At 35.3% G+C, this 18753-nt stretch overlaps 1 protein-coding gene across 1 annotated transcript in view; it reads right to left on the bottom strand.

Moving 5' to 3' along the window:
• Positions 1 to 9186: 9186 nt before the first annotated feature.
• LOC149567423 (uncharacterized) overlaps positions 9187 to 18753 on the bottom strand; it is a 29031-nt gene continuing 19464 nt past the window's right edge. The window contains exons 2-4 of the mRNA XM_089820606.1: positions 15446 to 15550; positions 15173 to 15220; positions 9187 to 9809 (exon numbers count right to left, since the gene is read on the bottom strand). Of these exons, the coding sequence (XP_089676732.1) occupies positions 9573 to 9809; positions 15173 to 15220; positions 15446 to 15550 (390 nt within the window). The 3' untranslated portion in view covers positions 9187 to 9572. The remainder of the gene's footprint in view (positions 9810 to 15172; positions 15221 to 15445; positions 15551 to 18753) is intronic.

The raw sequence follows: 18753 nt of genomic DNA, 5'->3' as shown, positions 1-18753 counted from the left end.
CCTTGCCCACCCTACAAATCACTCTGTAGGGGCCATAAAACCTAGGCTTCATCTTCTCGACTCCGCTCTACTTGAGCATTGACTATCTATATGGTTGTAGCCTCAGGTAAACCATATCCCCTACCTCAAAACTACACTCTACCCTGTGTTGATCAGCATACAACTTTTGTTGATTCCAAGCTTCTTGTATGTTTTCCCTGAGCACTCTCAGGATATCCTGACTATCTTGCAATAAGTCTTTAGCTTTGGGCACTATGTTGTCCCGCAAAACTAAATCGATGAAGTTAGGTGCTTCATAACCATACAATGCCATGAAGCAAATCATCTTGACGGACATCAAATACGTCGTATTATAACAGTACTCTCTCATATGCAACCATTTGACCAAAGCTCTCTATTGAGCACTCACATAGTTTTTCAAATATCCCTCCACCCATTTATTCACAATCTCCGTTTGCCCATCTGTCTACGAATGATAACTAGTGTTGGGTGTAAGATCTATACCCCACAACCTAAACAAATCTTTCCAAAAAGAACTCATAAATTTACTATCCCAGTCACTAACTATGAATCTACGTAGCCCATGTAACCTAAATATCTCTCTGAGGAAAATATCTGCCACTTGTGCTACTGTGTAAGTGGATGGAACAGCAAAGAAGTGAGTGAATTTCGTCAAGTGGTCTATCACCACATAGATACAATCTCTCCCCTACACTTGTGGTAAACCAATGATGAAGTCCATAGAAATGCTTTCCCATTTCCCATCCAAAATGGGCAAGGGTTGTAGTAAACCTGCAAGAAATGTGTGCTCTCCCTTATTCTAATGGCAAACAACACACTCCCTGACATACCTCTGAACATCATCCTTGAGCCCTCTGCATGAGAACCACTCTCAGATCTGCCTGTACGTCTTGAAGACCCCTAGATGCTCAATTATGGGTGCATCATGAAATGCCCTTAGAATCTCCTCTCTAAACGGTGTTGTAGGGATCAAATAAACCCTAACCTAAAATCTGATCAACCCATCCAACATCGCATACCTCTCATCCTGAATGGTGCCTACAACTATCCCAAAAGACCAATCATCTCCTGCATACTCTACTGCAATTTGATCTCTCCAATCTCTTGAAACCTCTACCAGAGCACATAAGTGAGGTCTCTAAGATAAAGCATTAGCCACCACATTTTTCTTACCTTTGACAAATTCTATGTCAAATTGATAAGCTTGTAATTTGGTAACCCATTTCCACTACCAGTCATTAAGATCACGTTGGCCCATGAATTATTTAATACTATTGTGATTGGTCTTGATCACAAAATGCCCACCTACCAAATAAGATCAGAATTTGGCCAATGCATTCATTATAGCCAACATCTCCCTGTCATAGATAGAATAACTCCTCTCAACTCCTCGGAGCTTCCTACTCTTGAATGCAATGGGGTGTCTCTCCTGCATCAATACTGCCCCTATCTCATCCCCTGAAGCATCACACTAAAGCTCAAATGGTTTCATAAAATCAGGTAGAGCCAGAACCAAACAAGATGACATTACTTGTTTGAAGTGGTCAAAACATCTCTGCATTGCCTCTGTCCATGTGAATGACCCCTTCTTGGTGAGATTCGTCAAAGGCATAGGAATATGTGAGAATCTCCTAACAAACCTCCTGTAAAAACCACATAAACCAAAGAACCCCTTGAGCTGTGTGAGATTTGTGGGAGTAGGCCAATCCACAATAGCTCTAATATTTTCGGGATCAACCCAAACGCCATCTGCACTAATGATATGCCCAAGGTAAAGGACCTTGGTCATGCCAAACTCGCATTTAGATTCCTTGGCATACATCGACTCTCTCTCTCTCTCTCTAGAATAGATAACACCTCCTCTAGATGTTGTATGTGCTTCTCCCAGGTCTTACTGAAGACCAAGATGTCATCAAAGAAGATCAAGATGAATCTCCTCAGCTGCCTCTTGAATACCTGATTCATACAACTCTAAAATGTAGTAGGTGCATTGGTTAGCCCAAATGGCATAACCATAAACTCAAAGTGGCCATAGTGACATCGAAAGGTTGTCTTCTCGATGTCCTCTACTCTCATCTGAATCTAATGGTATCTAGATCATAAATCAATTTTGGTGAAGTAGCATGCCCCATGCAGCTCATCAATCAACTCATCAATCTTAGGTTTTTAATTGTTTTCTTATTTAGTGCCCTATAATTGATGCACATGTGCATCGTCCCATCCTTCTTCACTAAAAATATTGCTGAAGCAAAAGGGCTTTTGCTAGACCTAATGTGCCCCATCTCCAATAGCTCCTTAATTGCCTTCTTATCTCATCCTTGTGTTTCTTAGGATGATGATAGGGGGTAATCATGACTGTTTGGCTCCCTCCTCGAGCTCAATAACATGCTCTATTCCCCTGTCAAAAGGGACCCCATGTGAACTATCTCCAAATACTTTGGCATGCCTGTCGAGTATCTCCTGGATATCTGGTGGATGACTCTTTACTTGTGGCTTCTATGGATCTAGCATAATGAAACATTTTGTTGCCCACTCTATGTTGTTATGCCGAAAACGTCCCCGCATTCTTCTTAGAGAGACTACAACTCCCATCTGAAAGTCCTCTAATTACAACAGTTCTTCCCTCATGATGGAATCTCATCTCCACTTTTACTAGGTTGAGTGTGAACTCAACTAGCGAGGCCATCCATACCGAGGATGACATCATAGTTTCCCATGCCTACTACATAGAACTCATCCTCCAACTCATAGCCATCTCCAAACCTAATATGAAGATTAGATATCTTCCAAGTGCATAATAATTTGTCACCATTAGCTACCATGACTCCAAACCCAACATGCTCCTCAGTTTGTAAACCTCTCGTGGCTACCAATCACGCATCTATGAAGTTATGTGTAGCCCCAGTGTCAATGAGAGAGATCACTTTCTACCCCTAGTTAGTACCCCTAACCCTAAATGTGATCGCTTTTTGAGCCCCAATCAATTGTGCCAACAACCTATCATCCTTAGGAATGTTGTTCTCCTCTGGAGTGTTTCTCTCATCTAAGTCAGGCTGTTAATCCTCCTCCTCTAACGATGACTCCTTCGCTGAGAAATACTCCATTTGATTTGCCTTAGCCTTGAGAGGGCACTTATGAGATAAATCCCAAGGCTCTTCACAATGAAAACATAGCTTCTTCCTCCACAACTCATTCAAGGTGTCATTGTCCAACTTATTATCCCTTTTTGACTAAGCATCCTTGTGAAAAGATTTTTTGTCCTCCTTATCTTTCTTCATATGTGAATCCCTATGTTGAAATCTACTCCTAAAAGAGGAAGAAGGTGCTAAGTCACAAGCCTTGTTAGTGGCCTCTTGTAATGTAGCTAGGTCATGCCTCTTGACCCAACCCTTTAAGGTATTTGAGAGTCCATCCATAAATAGCACTACTAATCTCCTCTCTGAGATGTCTGCAACCAACACAACTAACCTCTGAAATTCATTGATGTATGTCTCAACTGATCCCCACTGCTTAAGTTGTGCCAACTCTTTAAACTGTAACTCGAGATCTTTGGTGTCAAATCTCTCTATGAGTCTCTCAGTAAACTCCTTGTAAGATGTGATTTGATTATGCCTCAAGGTTACCATGCTATGATGCTACCACTCATGTGTTGGGCCATCCAAATGAATAGCTGCATACTTGATAGCCTCCTCCTTAGGCATTGGATTTAGCTAGAAGTATGTATCTACCTTTTGCACCCAAGCTCGTGTAGTCATCTTCCCTGAGGCATCATAATAAGGTAAAGAAAGTTTCCCAAATTTCTTTCTTAGCTCAAAGTTTTGATTTCTCCCTCCTACTCTAGGCATGTGTCTCATCCTCAATTCCATATAATTTATGAGGAAAATATCTGCCTGAAACTTTGGTCCGCTAGCCTCCAAGTCCCTCCTGAATTGATCTTGTAACTTGGTAATCTATGGTTCATTTAATGGTTGAATTGGATCTCTGAGTGGAAAGGTCGGTAGAAGAGGTCTCAAGCTCACTGTCCAAGCTGGGCATGCAACATGTCTAAAATTATCAGTCTCATTCCCATTGTTGCCATGTCCATTATTATTACCATTAATGTTATTCTTAGGACCATTGTTGTTGCCTCAGACTCCATTATTATCATTGGCCCCATTACCATTGTTTGCATTACCCGGATTAATATTTACAGCCATCTATCCAACCATAAGCTGCAACATCATATTCATTCGCCTATTCTGCTCCTATTGCATACACTGCCCCTCCCTTAATGTACCTAGTAATCATCTGAACATTACCTCCTCCTGATTTGGTCTGGCATTCCTGCTTTCGCCTATTCCTATATTCCTGTCATCTCGGTCACCCATACTGCTATCTTGTTCAAAGAATATCTCCTCCGTGTCTGTATGACTGGATTCTATGTTCACCTATGTGGATGAACTATATTGCTCATTAAGTGCTTCTAAATCTTTGTTGTCTTGCTCTGTATGACAAAAGTAAATGGCCTCTGTCGCATGCTCAAACATACATTCTTAACCTGTTTTATTTTTGACTTCAGTGTTTTGACATTTCATCAAACACTTTTCCCTCTATCCAGTTGTTCAAGATTCTTTGTAAGGCTTCCAGAGGATGGCAGGACTTAAAGCTTTGATACCACTTTAATAAACACCCCCTTTTTGTTTTTTTAAGGAGACTTGTAAACTACTAAGTTTATCAATTAGAGTGTTATTTTCAACATGGCATTTTGACAAATACTTAGCAACATACAACAATAAATATGCAAAGTCTAGAACCTTCGTATTTGCTAATAAAAATTTGACTTTGCAATAAAAATGTTTACATATAATTGCCTTATAGGCTGGAGCAAATATTCAGACTGGTATTTAACAATTACAATGCCTAAAATGAATAGTATGATGGAAGGAACCTAGAAGTAGTGATCTATAGATGAAATGACAACATCCCAACTTTTAACCGGCAAAGGTGGGCAAAAAATCTCAATGCAACACTATTCATGCCCTGTAGCAGCACTATTCATGGTACAATAGCAATTTCACTATTCATGCGCACTATAGCGAAACACTGTTTACGTGCACTGTAGCAAAAGCACTATTCATGCGCACTATAGCAAAACCCTATTCACACACACTGTAACAAAAGCACTATTCACGCATACTGTAGCAAAAGCACTATTCATGTGCACTATAGAAAAATCACTATTCATAGGCATTGTAGCAAACACTATTCATAGCCACATAACCTGAACTTCAAAGCTCTTAAATCATGTTTAAAATCGCCAATAATTCTCACTATGCTTTCTGAATGAAAACACTCGATAATCCTCTTGGTTGTGTCTTTCAACAATGAAAAGAATGCTAGCAAAGAGGGGTTTCATCCTCCAAGCTCAACAATTAGATTTCCCAAAAATCCAATAGCATAATAATAATATCATCCAAGCATGCCCCAACTTATTCTAACCAAGAGAATAAAAAGCCCCCCAAGAAGTTGACTTCATTTGCATAAGCAATGTGGGATAAATGAGAAATACCTTTTTAAAAAAACTTTATAATAAAGCGACTTAATTGATAAGTCTTTTATTTAATTATCACTTTATAATAAATTAAATTAACTTCGGCATTAAAATCATATAAGAGTCGAACTCACAATACCATGTATGGTAGCTCATCGAAAAGAGCTCAACCAAATATACCAAGCCGAACACCTAAAATTTCCATATCACTCGACTCCTATTGACTTACTAAAGTTAGTAACTCCTGAAAATATTGCCAAATGAACTCCCTAACCACTTCATTAGCCTACAAAAGCTCCTATCATAAGCTAATCTATTGACCTTGATAGTCACATTAAGTAGGGGACATTACAAAATCAACTCAAAGCAAGAGGTTTGTTCTTCATTTTTTTATATACTTTGTTTTCTTGTTGTTGTTTGTTTATAGTTTGTTTGAGAATAAAAGTTGGAATTTTCATTAAAAAGAATGCAAGTATCCTTTATGTTCCCATCTTCCATATGCAATCCATTTTCAAAACTCGTCCAAACTCCACATTCCCAAATATGTAATCGAACTTCTAAAACTCAATTGCATGTTTACACAAGGTAAAAATTGATGAGTTTTCACCATATTTAATTACATTCTAAAACCTTACTTTGGGGAAAAGAATTCAAGTTTTTAACACAATCTAATACGAATTCTCATAGCTTGCATTATTAGCCATTCAAAACAAAAGCCCTATTTTGCCTACATGCAATCCACCTTGTAAACCCAATTTTGGTCATTATTCCCAAAATAGAAGATGTTCAAACCATTTCCAACATTCCTAAATGTTCATAAAGAATCTTAATTGTACTTTGAATACTTATCCTCCATGGATCTGTCATAATTGACCGAATCTGAAACCCTCATGGATTTAATCCCATTGGAATATTCAAGTTGCAGTGAACTCTTCAAGTCAAGATATGTCATAATTTTTTCAAAGAATAGAGACATCTCTCAAAAAGATATTTTTCAAATCAGAAAAGCAATATTCATTTAGTCTCCACTTTTCCAATCGATGCCCTAGAACCTAAGTTCATGCCAGAATGCAACAAGCACTTTGATTCAAAAAATTAAACAAAGAATCAATTAAAGATGCTGACCATAAAGTTGTTCTAAGTTTACATCTGGACATCATTGAGGTGTACAAAGTGTCGAAAACTTTAGAATAGTCAAATTTGACAAGGGAGAATTCATAATAACTATGAAATAAGAAAAGCTTGACTACATCAACTTTTCAAATGACAACTAACAATTCATCAAAGAGAATTAGGAGGCTATCAAAATATGCAACACCACAGTTATCAGAGTGAATACAGTGGCTCAAAATATAGGAATTCCAAACAGCTCCATCATTTTCAGCTTTTTAGTTCAGAAGATAGGTTGCATGTAATCCATGAACATGTAACTCAATTACAAGTACCTTCAATCATGTAATCCACTAAATCTTCATTCTTATTTGACTTAGTCAAAGTAGTTGAGTTTCTCCCACCTTTCTCTCCATTTTTCTCATTCCTTTGCCTATATAAATGAGTGCCCTTCATTGTAAATAATCATCTTTTTATATGCAAGAAAGCTCTACAAAATTTGTGCAAGCATAACTATGATTTGTAGTACAAGTTTTAAAAAAAAGTGAATAGAAGAAACAATATGCTTTGAAGTTGTGTTTTGAAACGATTGTGGTAGATCAGATTAGAAGTTGTCATTGCAATTTATTTTTGCTATCTTTAATTCATGTTAATCTTGTGTGTATTTGGTGCAAAGTGAGTGCGAGAAGCAATTTAATTTGAAATTGTGACTAGAAGCAATTTTTTTGATACAAACTAAAAGTTGTGACTATAGTTTGTATTGTTGTCTCATAGTTATGCAAATTATTGGAGTTTAGTTACTTGCATGTCTGTGAACTGAAATAGCCTATAGGATTGAAGTTTAGAAATCATCTACTTATGGAAGTTTGTACACCCCAATAGTAGAGATTTGTCTTTGAAGAAGCATATGAATCTATGATCTTCACAGTCGTTATTGTATAGAAAAAGTACACATAGATCTAAGTTGATACGCTCTCAGTTAGTTTGTGAGTTGGTGTGATTTTATCAGTATCATTGTTTCCAACTTTTAAAAAGAAGTGTAGTTAAGAGATCCATCTTACCTATTACCTGCTCCGCGCATGTGGATTCTTTCCTGAAACAAGAGGAAAGAATATTGGTGACCTTTAAAAGCATCTCTAGACTTCTTGCTTACCTTGAGTTGATCCAAGAAACATTGGGAAAGGGTATGAATGACTTTGTCTCACACACTGTGGCTGGTACACCTGTTTTGCAACAAAAGCTATACAAATTGTCGGCTGCAAAATATCCACCTAACAAAAGGAACTACTACTCTTGTGTGATATTGTAATTTTGGCTGAAATAATACATAGGATGCTCCTTTGATGCTAGTTGTTTTAAAAAAAAGATATTCTAAAGATGTATCTTGTATTATCTTTGTTTCATATTGCATGTTAGTTATTATTTCTAAAATTGTTGAATTGAAATCTATTCGACAGTCCTCCTTTATTTAGGGAAATTCATAAGTTTTGTAGTTTTGCCTTAACTACCTTTCAAACCTAATGATGGTACTCAAGAGCATCCTTTTTTCTCAATCTTCTATATGCAGATATTAAATCAGTTTCAACTCAAGTGCCAAATACCCAGCCATTGACTTTGTCCTGAGATATCAAAGAAAACAAATCTCATTGGAAAGATTACTGGTAAACATACTAAATGTCTATAAAATATTTTTATAAATTTTGAATGCTTACAATCCTTGCCCATAAGGTATCTGCCTATACAATTTTAAGCATCTCAATACATGATTATTAAACTCTTTGGCTTTCTTGATATACATGACATTCTTCAGAATTCCAAAATATTATATTCTATTTGTATTTGTAAGTCAGTATAAGGGAATCAGCCTTATAATTAATACAGTTAACATGTTTTCTTATCTATCTATTAGATGCTTTGTAGATTTTATTTATTGTATCAGCCTCACTGGGAGTGTAAGAATCTCTAAATGCCAAGCCCAAATCTTCTACAATATCAAAAAAAATAATAATAATAATAAAAGGAAACTCTTAATTGCTTTGTGGAAACAAGTAGGCTCATGTAGACGGTCACCTGATTTCATGCTTCTTCCTTCAAGGTGAATTAATAGATAATATCAAGCATTCCTACTAAGAAGATTTCAAGTTAAAATGGTAGGTACTCAGTCATCGATCGTAGAAATATCCTATATAATCTTTTCTATCACTTGACATGGAAAGCAAATGAAAATGAATCTTAAGCATGGAAAAAAAATATAATTCAACATCCCAATTTTCTGTATTTGATTTGTCCTGCTCTGTATCATGTGTTTTGTCTAACGTCTGATTTATAAACTTCTCATGGGAAAATATGACAAAATGTTTCCTCAAATTTTAAGTGTCTTCCAAACATGAGCACAGGCACTGTTATTGTAATGTAGCATGGGTGTGAATCTGTACAACAAACAATATCACAAGTAGCATGGCAACCAGTGTGTGAATCTGTACAACAAACAATATCAGAAGTAAGATGGCAACCATAAGAGTAGGTGAATGAATGGCAACACTTGGAAATATTATTTAAATAATATATACAATTCGTCTTAAATGAATGGTGAAATCCTCTCAGAAAGGCAAAGCCATTCTCATTAGCAAAAACAAATGAACAACAAGTAAGTCTTATCATTGACATCAATATCAAGTACATCGAAACTAATATAATTTATGGTAACTGATAAATTTCAGCATTGATTCTTTTCGATCGGTGAGCACACATTTTTAAGATTTGAGTTGGACCACAGCCTTGAGCCCTGTTACACTTTGAGAGAAATTCATTACTGCCAATGCATATGAGTCTGACTATGAATCATCAAAAATGTGTGCTACAAGCTGAATACCTAAGTCACCCATAGGAATCCAAAAAGCAGAGGAGGTTGTCAGATGGATGCCAAAACCTCTAAAACTGCTGCAACAAATTGCATCTGAATTTCTTCATTTATCTTTGTGAAAAGAGGAACATGTACAAAGAGAGATTTGAAGCCACGTTTGGTAGCATGGTGAAGTGAGTGATAGTATACATAATTGCAGACAAAGCGGCCAGCATCATTGGATGTAGTGACATCATAACCTTTCTTAATCAAAGCTTGCACAATTTCATTCACGGGCAAGTTTGTCTGCAACCATTTGAACTATCAGAAAATTATAGAAAGGAATAATTCACTACAAGATCATGTTGATGCTCCTAAAAAAATTCATAACTAAATGGCCATCAGAAACAACACAAGCAGATAATCCTCACCTCAATCTCAGGGTAGTTACTCATGTTCTCGATTAGGTAAGCAGGGATTTTCAGAGGGCCCTGACCCTTTTACAAAGAGAAAGATAGGAAAAAAAAGCCTAGAAAGACAACAAAGAAATACTAAGAAACTACAAAAGACTCAGAGCAGCTGCTCATGTTATAGAGTAAGCCTCAAATTATACTTCTTAACAGCCAATGCAATTTCTTTAGAAAACACAAGTATGGATGTAATTCAGGGACAAGTGTGTATAAGAATACATAGAAGGAATATCTAAACAAATATCCAAGTTGAAGTGCAAAACCAGAATCTCTTAACATGTATAACCCCATGCCAAAAAAAAAGAAGAGATGGAAGCATTCAGAATCCCCCTTTCTATTGCAGAGTTAATGACATAAGGAAATCTCAATTATAAAACTCATGTTTTATGGGAAGGTATGGTTGACTAAAATTAGCTATATCAGTGACATGAAAGAATGGTAGAATCCTAAGACATTATGCATATGGTGTTGAATGAATTGGTTTGCTGAGACATTGAAAGTCTTATCCCTTAAGCACCGAGCATCCTCCATATGTTTCATAAATTGATTTTTTAACATAGTTACTAATTACAAACAGGTGGGATTATACATAATGGATCAAAAGGAGCTACAATTTTGTGGAATCACTATTAGTAGATTAAGTTTCAAATCCATCAGCATCATAAAGCATGGCCGTTTTACCATATTTCAATCTTGCTTTATTTAGTCTAAATTCAGATGACCATCATGTAGGGTTCTGTGCTTTGGTCATAGGAGCATTCCATTTACACAGCATAGAAGCAGTGTAGCAAAAGTGTCGATGAAATCCCTTTACATTGGTTTAAAACAAGAAAAAAGTTGGTTAAAATGTTACATTAGTAAAATCAAATGAATATTATGCTTATAAAAAAGAGACTATTATTTCATGTCAAATACAATGGAGAAAGATTAAATAAAATATCATACTGTAAAATAAGGCAATTATAAGAATCCAGGTAGGATTTGTAAGCCAACTATTTTACTTTTACATAGGAAGGTTTATATAAAATGTATAGAGTCATATCTATAAGGCTAAAATAGTTGGCCTGGGTTAATCATGAGTTTTTGGAGCACAATGCTACTATGGAACTTGTGGTAATCAAACAATTGTGTCTTTTGAACATTGGAAGGAGGAATCAGTAGAGTGAAATCAAGGATCGAGATTTTACTAAATTTTTTAATTGAAAACTTGGAATCAAATGATTTCTATGAGAAGATTAACAAGGTAGGATCAGCTGTGCCTTGCAACTAGAGCCATGGATGATAATGCAGCACCATATTATAAGAAGATAACATATCAGTAGACCTGGAAGGAAAAGATTACTGCAATCTGTCACTGCTGTTCCCACTGGCTTCATGCCACAACGGCAAATGTGGATGCAAATGATTGCTGTAGAAAGTTATGGCTGATACAAACAGAGATTGGGTTGCCTAGGTCACTGATGATATTAATAATTATAGATATAAAGATTGTTTCTGAGAAGATTTTATCCAAGTTTGCATGGGGACTGGGGTACTTGGGTACTTTGGATACAGGTACGGGTACAGGTACAGGTACAACTATTTTTCAAAATAGGGGATGAGGGTACTTGGGTACATCAAATTGTTTTTCTTATAATTTTAATAGTTTAGTAAAACTGATAAAAAATTGAGTCATAACAATGGTTTTTCAAAACAAGAACAATGTTAAAGTTTGTAGATGTAATATATTGTTTTTAGTTTCAGATTTCCAATATGTTTGTAATAATTATTAATAATATATGCTAACTGTTTAGATGCATTATCGAGAAGGCAGCGTTTAAACATGAAGATCATAAATCATATAACAATGACATATTGCAAATGATAAACTACTGACTTGAACAGTGACAAAGTTCACTGTTAATCAGTATTGTATCAAAGTTTCGAACTGATTACGAATGAATTAAGCTTGATAAACAAAAAGATGATATGCAAACAAAAAACCATAACAAAAATCAGGAACCTTAATCAAGGTCCTTAGCTATGATGTTCTCCACTGAGTACCAAGTACATGGGTATGTGTACCCATACGTGAGTACACGTCCTAGGGTTGTGGGTAAGCGTACCCATGCAACATTGACTTTTTAACATAGTAACGAGAATCATGACGATTCACGCAATTCGGTAGTTCGATTCAAGCTAGGCGATTTTTTGTGAATTGATGAATTGAATCGATGATTTCTTGGCATGAATCGCCGTGAATCCTCTGGAAAATTTGGGCAGCCCATTTGGGCAACTTAAAAACATAAAAAAATACAACTATTTTAATGAATTTTTTTTCACATTTCTCTTTCTTATAAATCTAAGAGGCATTCTATTTGTTGAGTATGACAAAAAGAGAGGGAAAGTGAGAGATAGACTTGATCTAGAGCAGATAGACTTGTCTTTTCATTTTGTTTACAGATAGACATATGTTTCATGGATCTTCATCTTACATTTATTATTTGATATAATTGGTTTTATGGATCTTCATCTTACATGCATTTATGATTTGACAACATTTATAATTCTATATATCTATGTCGTGACTCATTATGATCCTATGTTTTCTATTTACTTAAGCTAAAATTTATATTTTACACGTGATGAATTTATCATTTATGTTCCTTGTTTATGTATGTTAGATTCTATTTGATGAAGTTATAGTGTGTTTAAGTTATATTCAATAAAGGGTGCATGAAATAAGTTTCAAATTGTTAAAATCTCTAAATTTCAAGGGTTTTTTTTTAATTTGCCAATTCGATTCCAATTCATGGCCGATTTGCGATCTGATTCAGCCTTGCCCATTCCGATTCTCGTTACTTTGGATCTTAACCATCAAGGTTTCCTTTTCCAAATGAGGATATTAAGATTTAGATACATCCATGAGAAGTTCATTATTAATCAATGAAAATTAACAAGAAAAAAATCAGTTTAAGGTCTTTGCAGAAGCAGTTTTATCTCATAAATGTTAATAAGGAGTTGAACAAATTTCTTCATCTAAATTACTTTTGAAGTCATTTGAATTGAAAGGTCAATCTAGAATAATTTTGAACACGTAAGCACCAGGCAAAGCTAAAAACTATGTGTCAGAGTTTGATGGGACAGAACATGGTTAAAGCATAGAACCAATGTCAGATTTGGGAACATCATGATAAATACACCAAACTTTCAAAGATTTCCTAGTGATGTCAAGCTCAAGAGGGTCACATCTAATGAATCCTCAAGGAATGCTAACACTAGGGTCATGTATAGAGAGGTTGCAACCCCTAATTCAATGGTTGATCTTGGATTTGTGAGCATCATCAAAACAGCCCATTTAGAAAGCCACGAAGTTTCATCAAGAACAAAGTTCATACCAAAAGTAACCTTTGACTCAAATGAAAGCATCAATACAACAAATTAAAATCTTACAAGCCAAACTATCAATAAAAAATTCAGTGGTATCCATCCAAGTTTGAAAGGCTCCACAAACAGTGGACTAAAGAAAGTACATAGCAGCTAGCTTATCAAGAATCCAATTAACCTTGCATATCCTTGCAAATTCATGCTATGTTTTGTGCTCATTTTTGTGGCCTTCCCGTACTGTGTTTTTAAGACCATTTTAGCTCTTGTATTGGCCCTTCCCTCCCCTCCCCCATTATGGTGCAAGGGCTTGGTCTCCCATGGTCATGGTCATTTCTTTCAAGCTGATGTGACAATTCCTTTATACCTTTTGTTTTTCATATTTTGTGGATATACTCATCAAGTGCCAGTATCCTATCACAGTTTCTCATTCAACAACCATTTCCAAGCATTTTACCACCTGTCATATGCTATGGTGGGTGGTACCGCTGGGACAAATTCAAATTGCTTGCCAACCTCTTCTCCTTCCCCGGTTATTCTCACTTTGAGTCTCTCTTTTAGTTTTCAAAATTTCTCTCTCACATTTACTTTCTCTTGCATGATACAAATACTTACAGCTCTTATTTGGCATCAATTCCTTCTTAAAGGCATTGTGCGATTTAACAATACTCATCTCTTTGGCTTCCTCAAAGCTTCAAAAGGTGAAATTATTCTTGTTGCATTGCTATCAAATTTTCTATTTTCTCATACTCACTGTAGCATTTCTTTGGTAATGCTCCAAAGAGCCTTGGAATATTCACTCAAATCCAATCCTTGCAATCTATTTCATGTTAGTTTATAGTATTTATATTGTTGTTATTCTTAATTCCAAGATGCACTTATGATTGGAGCCCACACTATTTTTCTACTCTATTTCATACTGGCTATCTGTGGTGGTCAAAAGACCAACATAGGGTCTTGACTAAAGGCAAGCTCCCAAATAGCTCCAAACAATTTTCGTTTTCCTTATATCTACAATTATTTTGTGTAATAGATGTAAATATAAGGAAACTGGACCAAAGTGTTTTCCATATTTTTCTAGTGTCCTGGGTCACACAAACAACATAATACACAAACATCTGCACACCATGCTAGCATCCTCGACAATGATCTTCAACTTCTGATGCCAAGATTCTACTCTTTACACTTTTGAACTCAGTTTGTCAATTCTATACTTGAAATTCCAGAACATTTTTATTCCCAACTCATATTAATGTAAAGTTAGATTAGAGTAGATTAAATTTCTATGTTATACTATTCCCCTGTGCAAAGGGATTTTTATCATCTGATATGAATCAAAAGTTGAAAAATAATAAAATTCTAGAATCTCGCTGTAGATTTGCAGACATATCTCTTATATTAAAAGCCTCTATACGCCAGCAATGACTCATTCCACAATTCCAGTTTGAATACACCTTGCATATCTCCAGTTTCAATTTTAGCAAGACTCTAGCGTACTAGTGGTTGGATAATTTGATTAGAAAATTCCTGCATGCTACAAAGAATATGCCAGGGCATACTATAAAACTTTCATAGAGATTTACATTGGTAGTTGGACAAGTGATTCCACAAACACAACAGTTTAACATTATACTATTCAGGCAGAAAATCTTACAACAAACAAAAACGTCATTGGCAACATATACAGCTACCAAACGTTCAATAATCATCTTTGAAAAATTACTAGATAAAAATCTAATAAATAGATTGTAATTTTGACTTCCAAGAGTAAATGAAATGCATTTGACAGTTAATGTACCTCAACAAAAGATATAGAAGAGAAAAAATATATATCACCTCTATTATTTGTGAAATGTCACCATTCTCAGGAACAATGGGCTCCCTCTACAATAAAACAGTCAATTAGTTATCTGTGTGTTGGAATATGGTATTTAAGATTATCATATAACAAAATACACTAACTGCCAAGCATAAACTCAAGCTCAAATAACTGAAACTTCATTTGTTCTCTCAAATATTGAATGGAATTAAACCTGTATGTTTTTATATATGTCAGGATGACTATCATTAGTTATAACATGAAGCTGAGAAAAATACTGGTTAGAATACCTGAGGCTGCCAACCCAGCTCATCAGGATAGAGAAATGTAGCTTCGTTCAATGCCCGGCATTCAACAGCAAATTTTGTAGCACCAGCATTCACTCCTAAATGTACCTAGAAAATTACAACTTTCATTAATTAGAATTTGGTAATTGACCATGTAAAGATCAAAGTTATATCTGTTACAAAAAACAGACAGTTTTGTAAAATTCTAAGAAAAAACCTTTCCAAGATCATTTTTTTCCGTCTTTCAGTTCTCTTAGACTACTAGAATGGTTTTTTGTGTTTTCATACGAAAGGAACAATGTGGATGTTCAACTTCAAGGTGATTCAGATGTCATTATATAATCATAATTGTCTTTGCACAGTGTAACAATGAACCTTAACATAATGAAGTCTATTAAGCAATTCAAATAACAGTTGTAATATTTTATTATAGCTTCAATTGAAGAAACACATTAAATATAAAGATAATAAATTTAAATTTAAAACCATAAATAAAACCTTGGACAAAGAAAAACAGAATAAGATACATTTGTGGATGAGCCCTTCTTGATCATCTTGTCACAGTAAAAAGCATTACAGTAATGATTAAAATTGTGATATTCTATGATTACATTTTGGTGAATGTACAACAGCATTGTTCTAAAATGGAAAAAAAAAATCCATAGTTGGCCTATTTAAGGATGACTGAAGTGATTAACACTTGAAAGTTGAAACAAGTCATCCCCTATGACACTATATTGCATTGTCAATGGGTAAGTGGTATGATGAGTATAAACATAAAACACGGAGATGTGAATATGAATAGAATAAACAAGTAGTACAGTAATATCTCATTGAAATGGTAAGTTCTCTTGTCTACCAATTTCAATAAAAAAATTAGAGAGATTTTACTATGCTATGCTTGATTTCATCTTTTTTCAATTCTGTAGTACTCTTACATGACACAAAGAACGTAGATCAAAGGTAAGAACAAGTCAAAAGATCTGACTTATCACCTTTTTTGAGAAACCGTGTTTCCCAAGCACTGCAACATACCTTTTCCAAGGGAATAAATATATATGTACCCAAAAATGCATCAAATCAAAATTTAAAAATGTGATGAATAAAGACTTTAAAGGCCTAAATGGCAGAAAAAATGGCAACTAGCTTTGACCACCAAGACAAATTCCACTAGTCAAGCCCCATATATCTCATCATGCCTCATAGTCCCTCATAGCTCCTCAGCTTCTTTCCATCCTAATTCAATCTTTTCTACTTGCAGTTCCCGCCATTCAGGCAGAATCGTCAATCTAATGTAGGATGCAGTTACATAATCTCTTAATTGATTTTGTAATCAATGCAGCGATTACAAATCTGCCTCCCACTAAAGCCAATGCTTTCAACAAAATTGTCTGTACCTGTTGTGTAAGCCAAGAAGTTGTCTTTTACTTCTCTCCTCCAAACATCTTGATTTCCTACATTAATGAGCCGAAACTTTCATCAGCACATTCCTCTATGAATACACCCTTTGCAAGTATGATTTGGGTTGAAGACATTGGGTTAGCATGGCTTGATATGTAAACCCTGATAAAGATCTCATATGATAGTTCGTCAAAAACAAGTCTTAATGAAGAGCATGAAGACTGAAATGATTTAAGTAATGTATTAACTCAAAAGGCAAGGAAATGAGGTTCATGTATTAACTCAAAAGGCAAGGAAATGAGGTTCACTGCAAAATAAAGACAATGGACTTTCCCTACAGAACATTTAGACCAAGAGAAAACGCCAATAAAATGTGCATAGAGTACATCAATTAACTACCATTTCCAATGGCAATACAAGTCTACTAGTTCAACTTTAACTCATTTAAATCCCTCAGATCTCTAGTAAACTCCCAAAACATCTCATTGTGTTGTGCTTGCCTAAACACAGTTTACGTTTGTAGCTATGACCCTTTATCTTTGGGAGGCCATCACCCTTCAATGTAGATCCTTACATGGGGTCTTTGGGGATTCTAAATCCCCCAAGTTGATTACCTCCTCTTTCCAACATATCTAGAATAAAAAATCTAAACAGCCTTTGAATCGGTTACTTCTCTTACAGACATTGATAGAATTGTAAGACAATGTCTATGACAAGTTCTACCTCAACATGTTCACTCTCAGCATTATGTTCCTACTTCCTGATGACACAATTTGGCTCCTCGTCACATACATATATGCCTCTTTGGCCACCCTACACCCACACTGAAAATCCAAGATCAAGCTTTTTCACTAGTAAAAGGGGTTTCTTCAACCTTATTTGTTAGTTGTGATCATCAAGGAGTACTTACTCAACCCTCTCGACCTTAAGCACTTCCCAATGTATGCTGTAAAATCTTGTATTGGTCCCTTTCATATTGATTGATGATGGCATGAATGACTTCACCATTTATAGCCCAAACAATGATACTTAGTGATCTCTATTACTAAGATTCTGATATTTAGAATTTGTATTCCTCCTTGGCTATTTGTACTAGTTTCTTGATTACTTATGTTGGTGGTCCCCTAGTGTTTTTTTTGTTTTCTCTTCCTCTTTGTGGGGCTTTTTCTAAGTTTCTCTTCCTAGAATTTTGTATTAAAACTGGAGTAATTTTGTATCTCATTGACCAAACTTTGGTCATTCATGGACGTAAATAATCTATTTCTTTCTTTATTTCTTATAACTCCTTACATTCCTCTCTAATCCTACCAGAATTCACTTTCATCATCCCATTTGGCCTTACAACCATTTATTTAATGTTTACAACCATGAATAAAAACTCAAAAGCTAAGTTTTATGTCATGTGCTAAAAAAGCTTGCATCAAGGGGTAGTTACATAAACATGGCTTTTCTGTACAAAAATGCCCTAATGACTGCTAAAATATCTGTTGTCTTTGTACAAAACTATTTCTTATCTAGATGAAATCACCTTGGCAATTATGAGAAAGGTGGTTTTTTCCATGAGCAAAAAACATTATTTGTTCTCGATTTTCTCTCTTACCATAAGCAAAAAGCATTGTTTTCTTCTTGATTTCTCTCTTTCCACTAGCAAAAAACTCTGATAAATCTTGTACCATTGTCAACATTCTCTAGCATCCAATTATCTAACTCTATTTTAAAACATCTTCTTTCACTGAAAGTTCTTTCTTGATCTGGGATGTGTTTCCATGAAGTCTAAACTATCCTTTCAGAATCGTACCTTACCAATATGGAGGCTTTTGAGTACCTAACTCTAATTTGGAACCTTTCCTTGCTTCACTGAAAGTGTTATCTTGAATTATGCCATGTTGCCATGAAATCTAAACAATCCT

The sequence above is a fragment of the Cupressus sempervirens genome, chromosome 3, assembly GCF_028749045.1.
Source record: "Cupressus sempervirens isolate cs-2001-9-10 chromosome 3, ASM2874904v1, whole genome shotgun sequence".
Classification (NCBI taxonomy): domain Eukaryota; kingdom Viridiplantae; phylum Streptophyta; class Pinopsida; order Cupressales; family Cupressaceae; genus Cupressus; species Cupressus sempervirens.
Note: the sequence above shows the minus strand (reverse complement) of the source record. Positions and strands in the feature narration are given on the sequence as shown.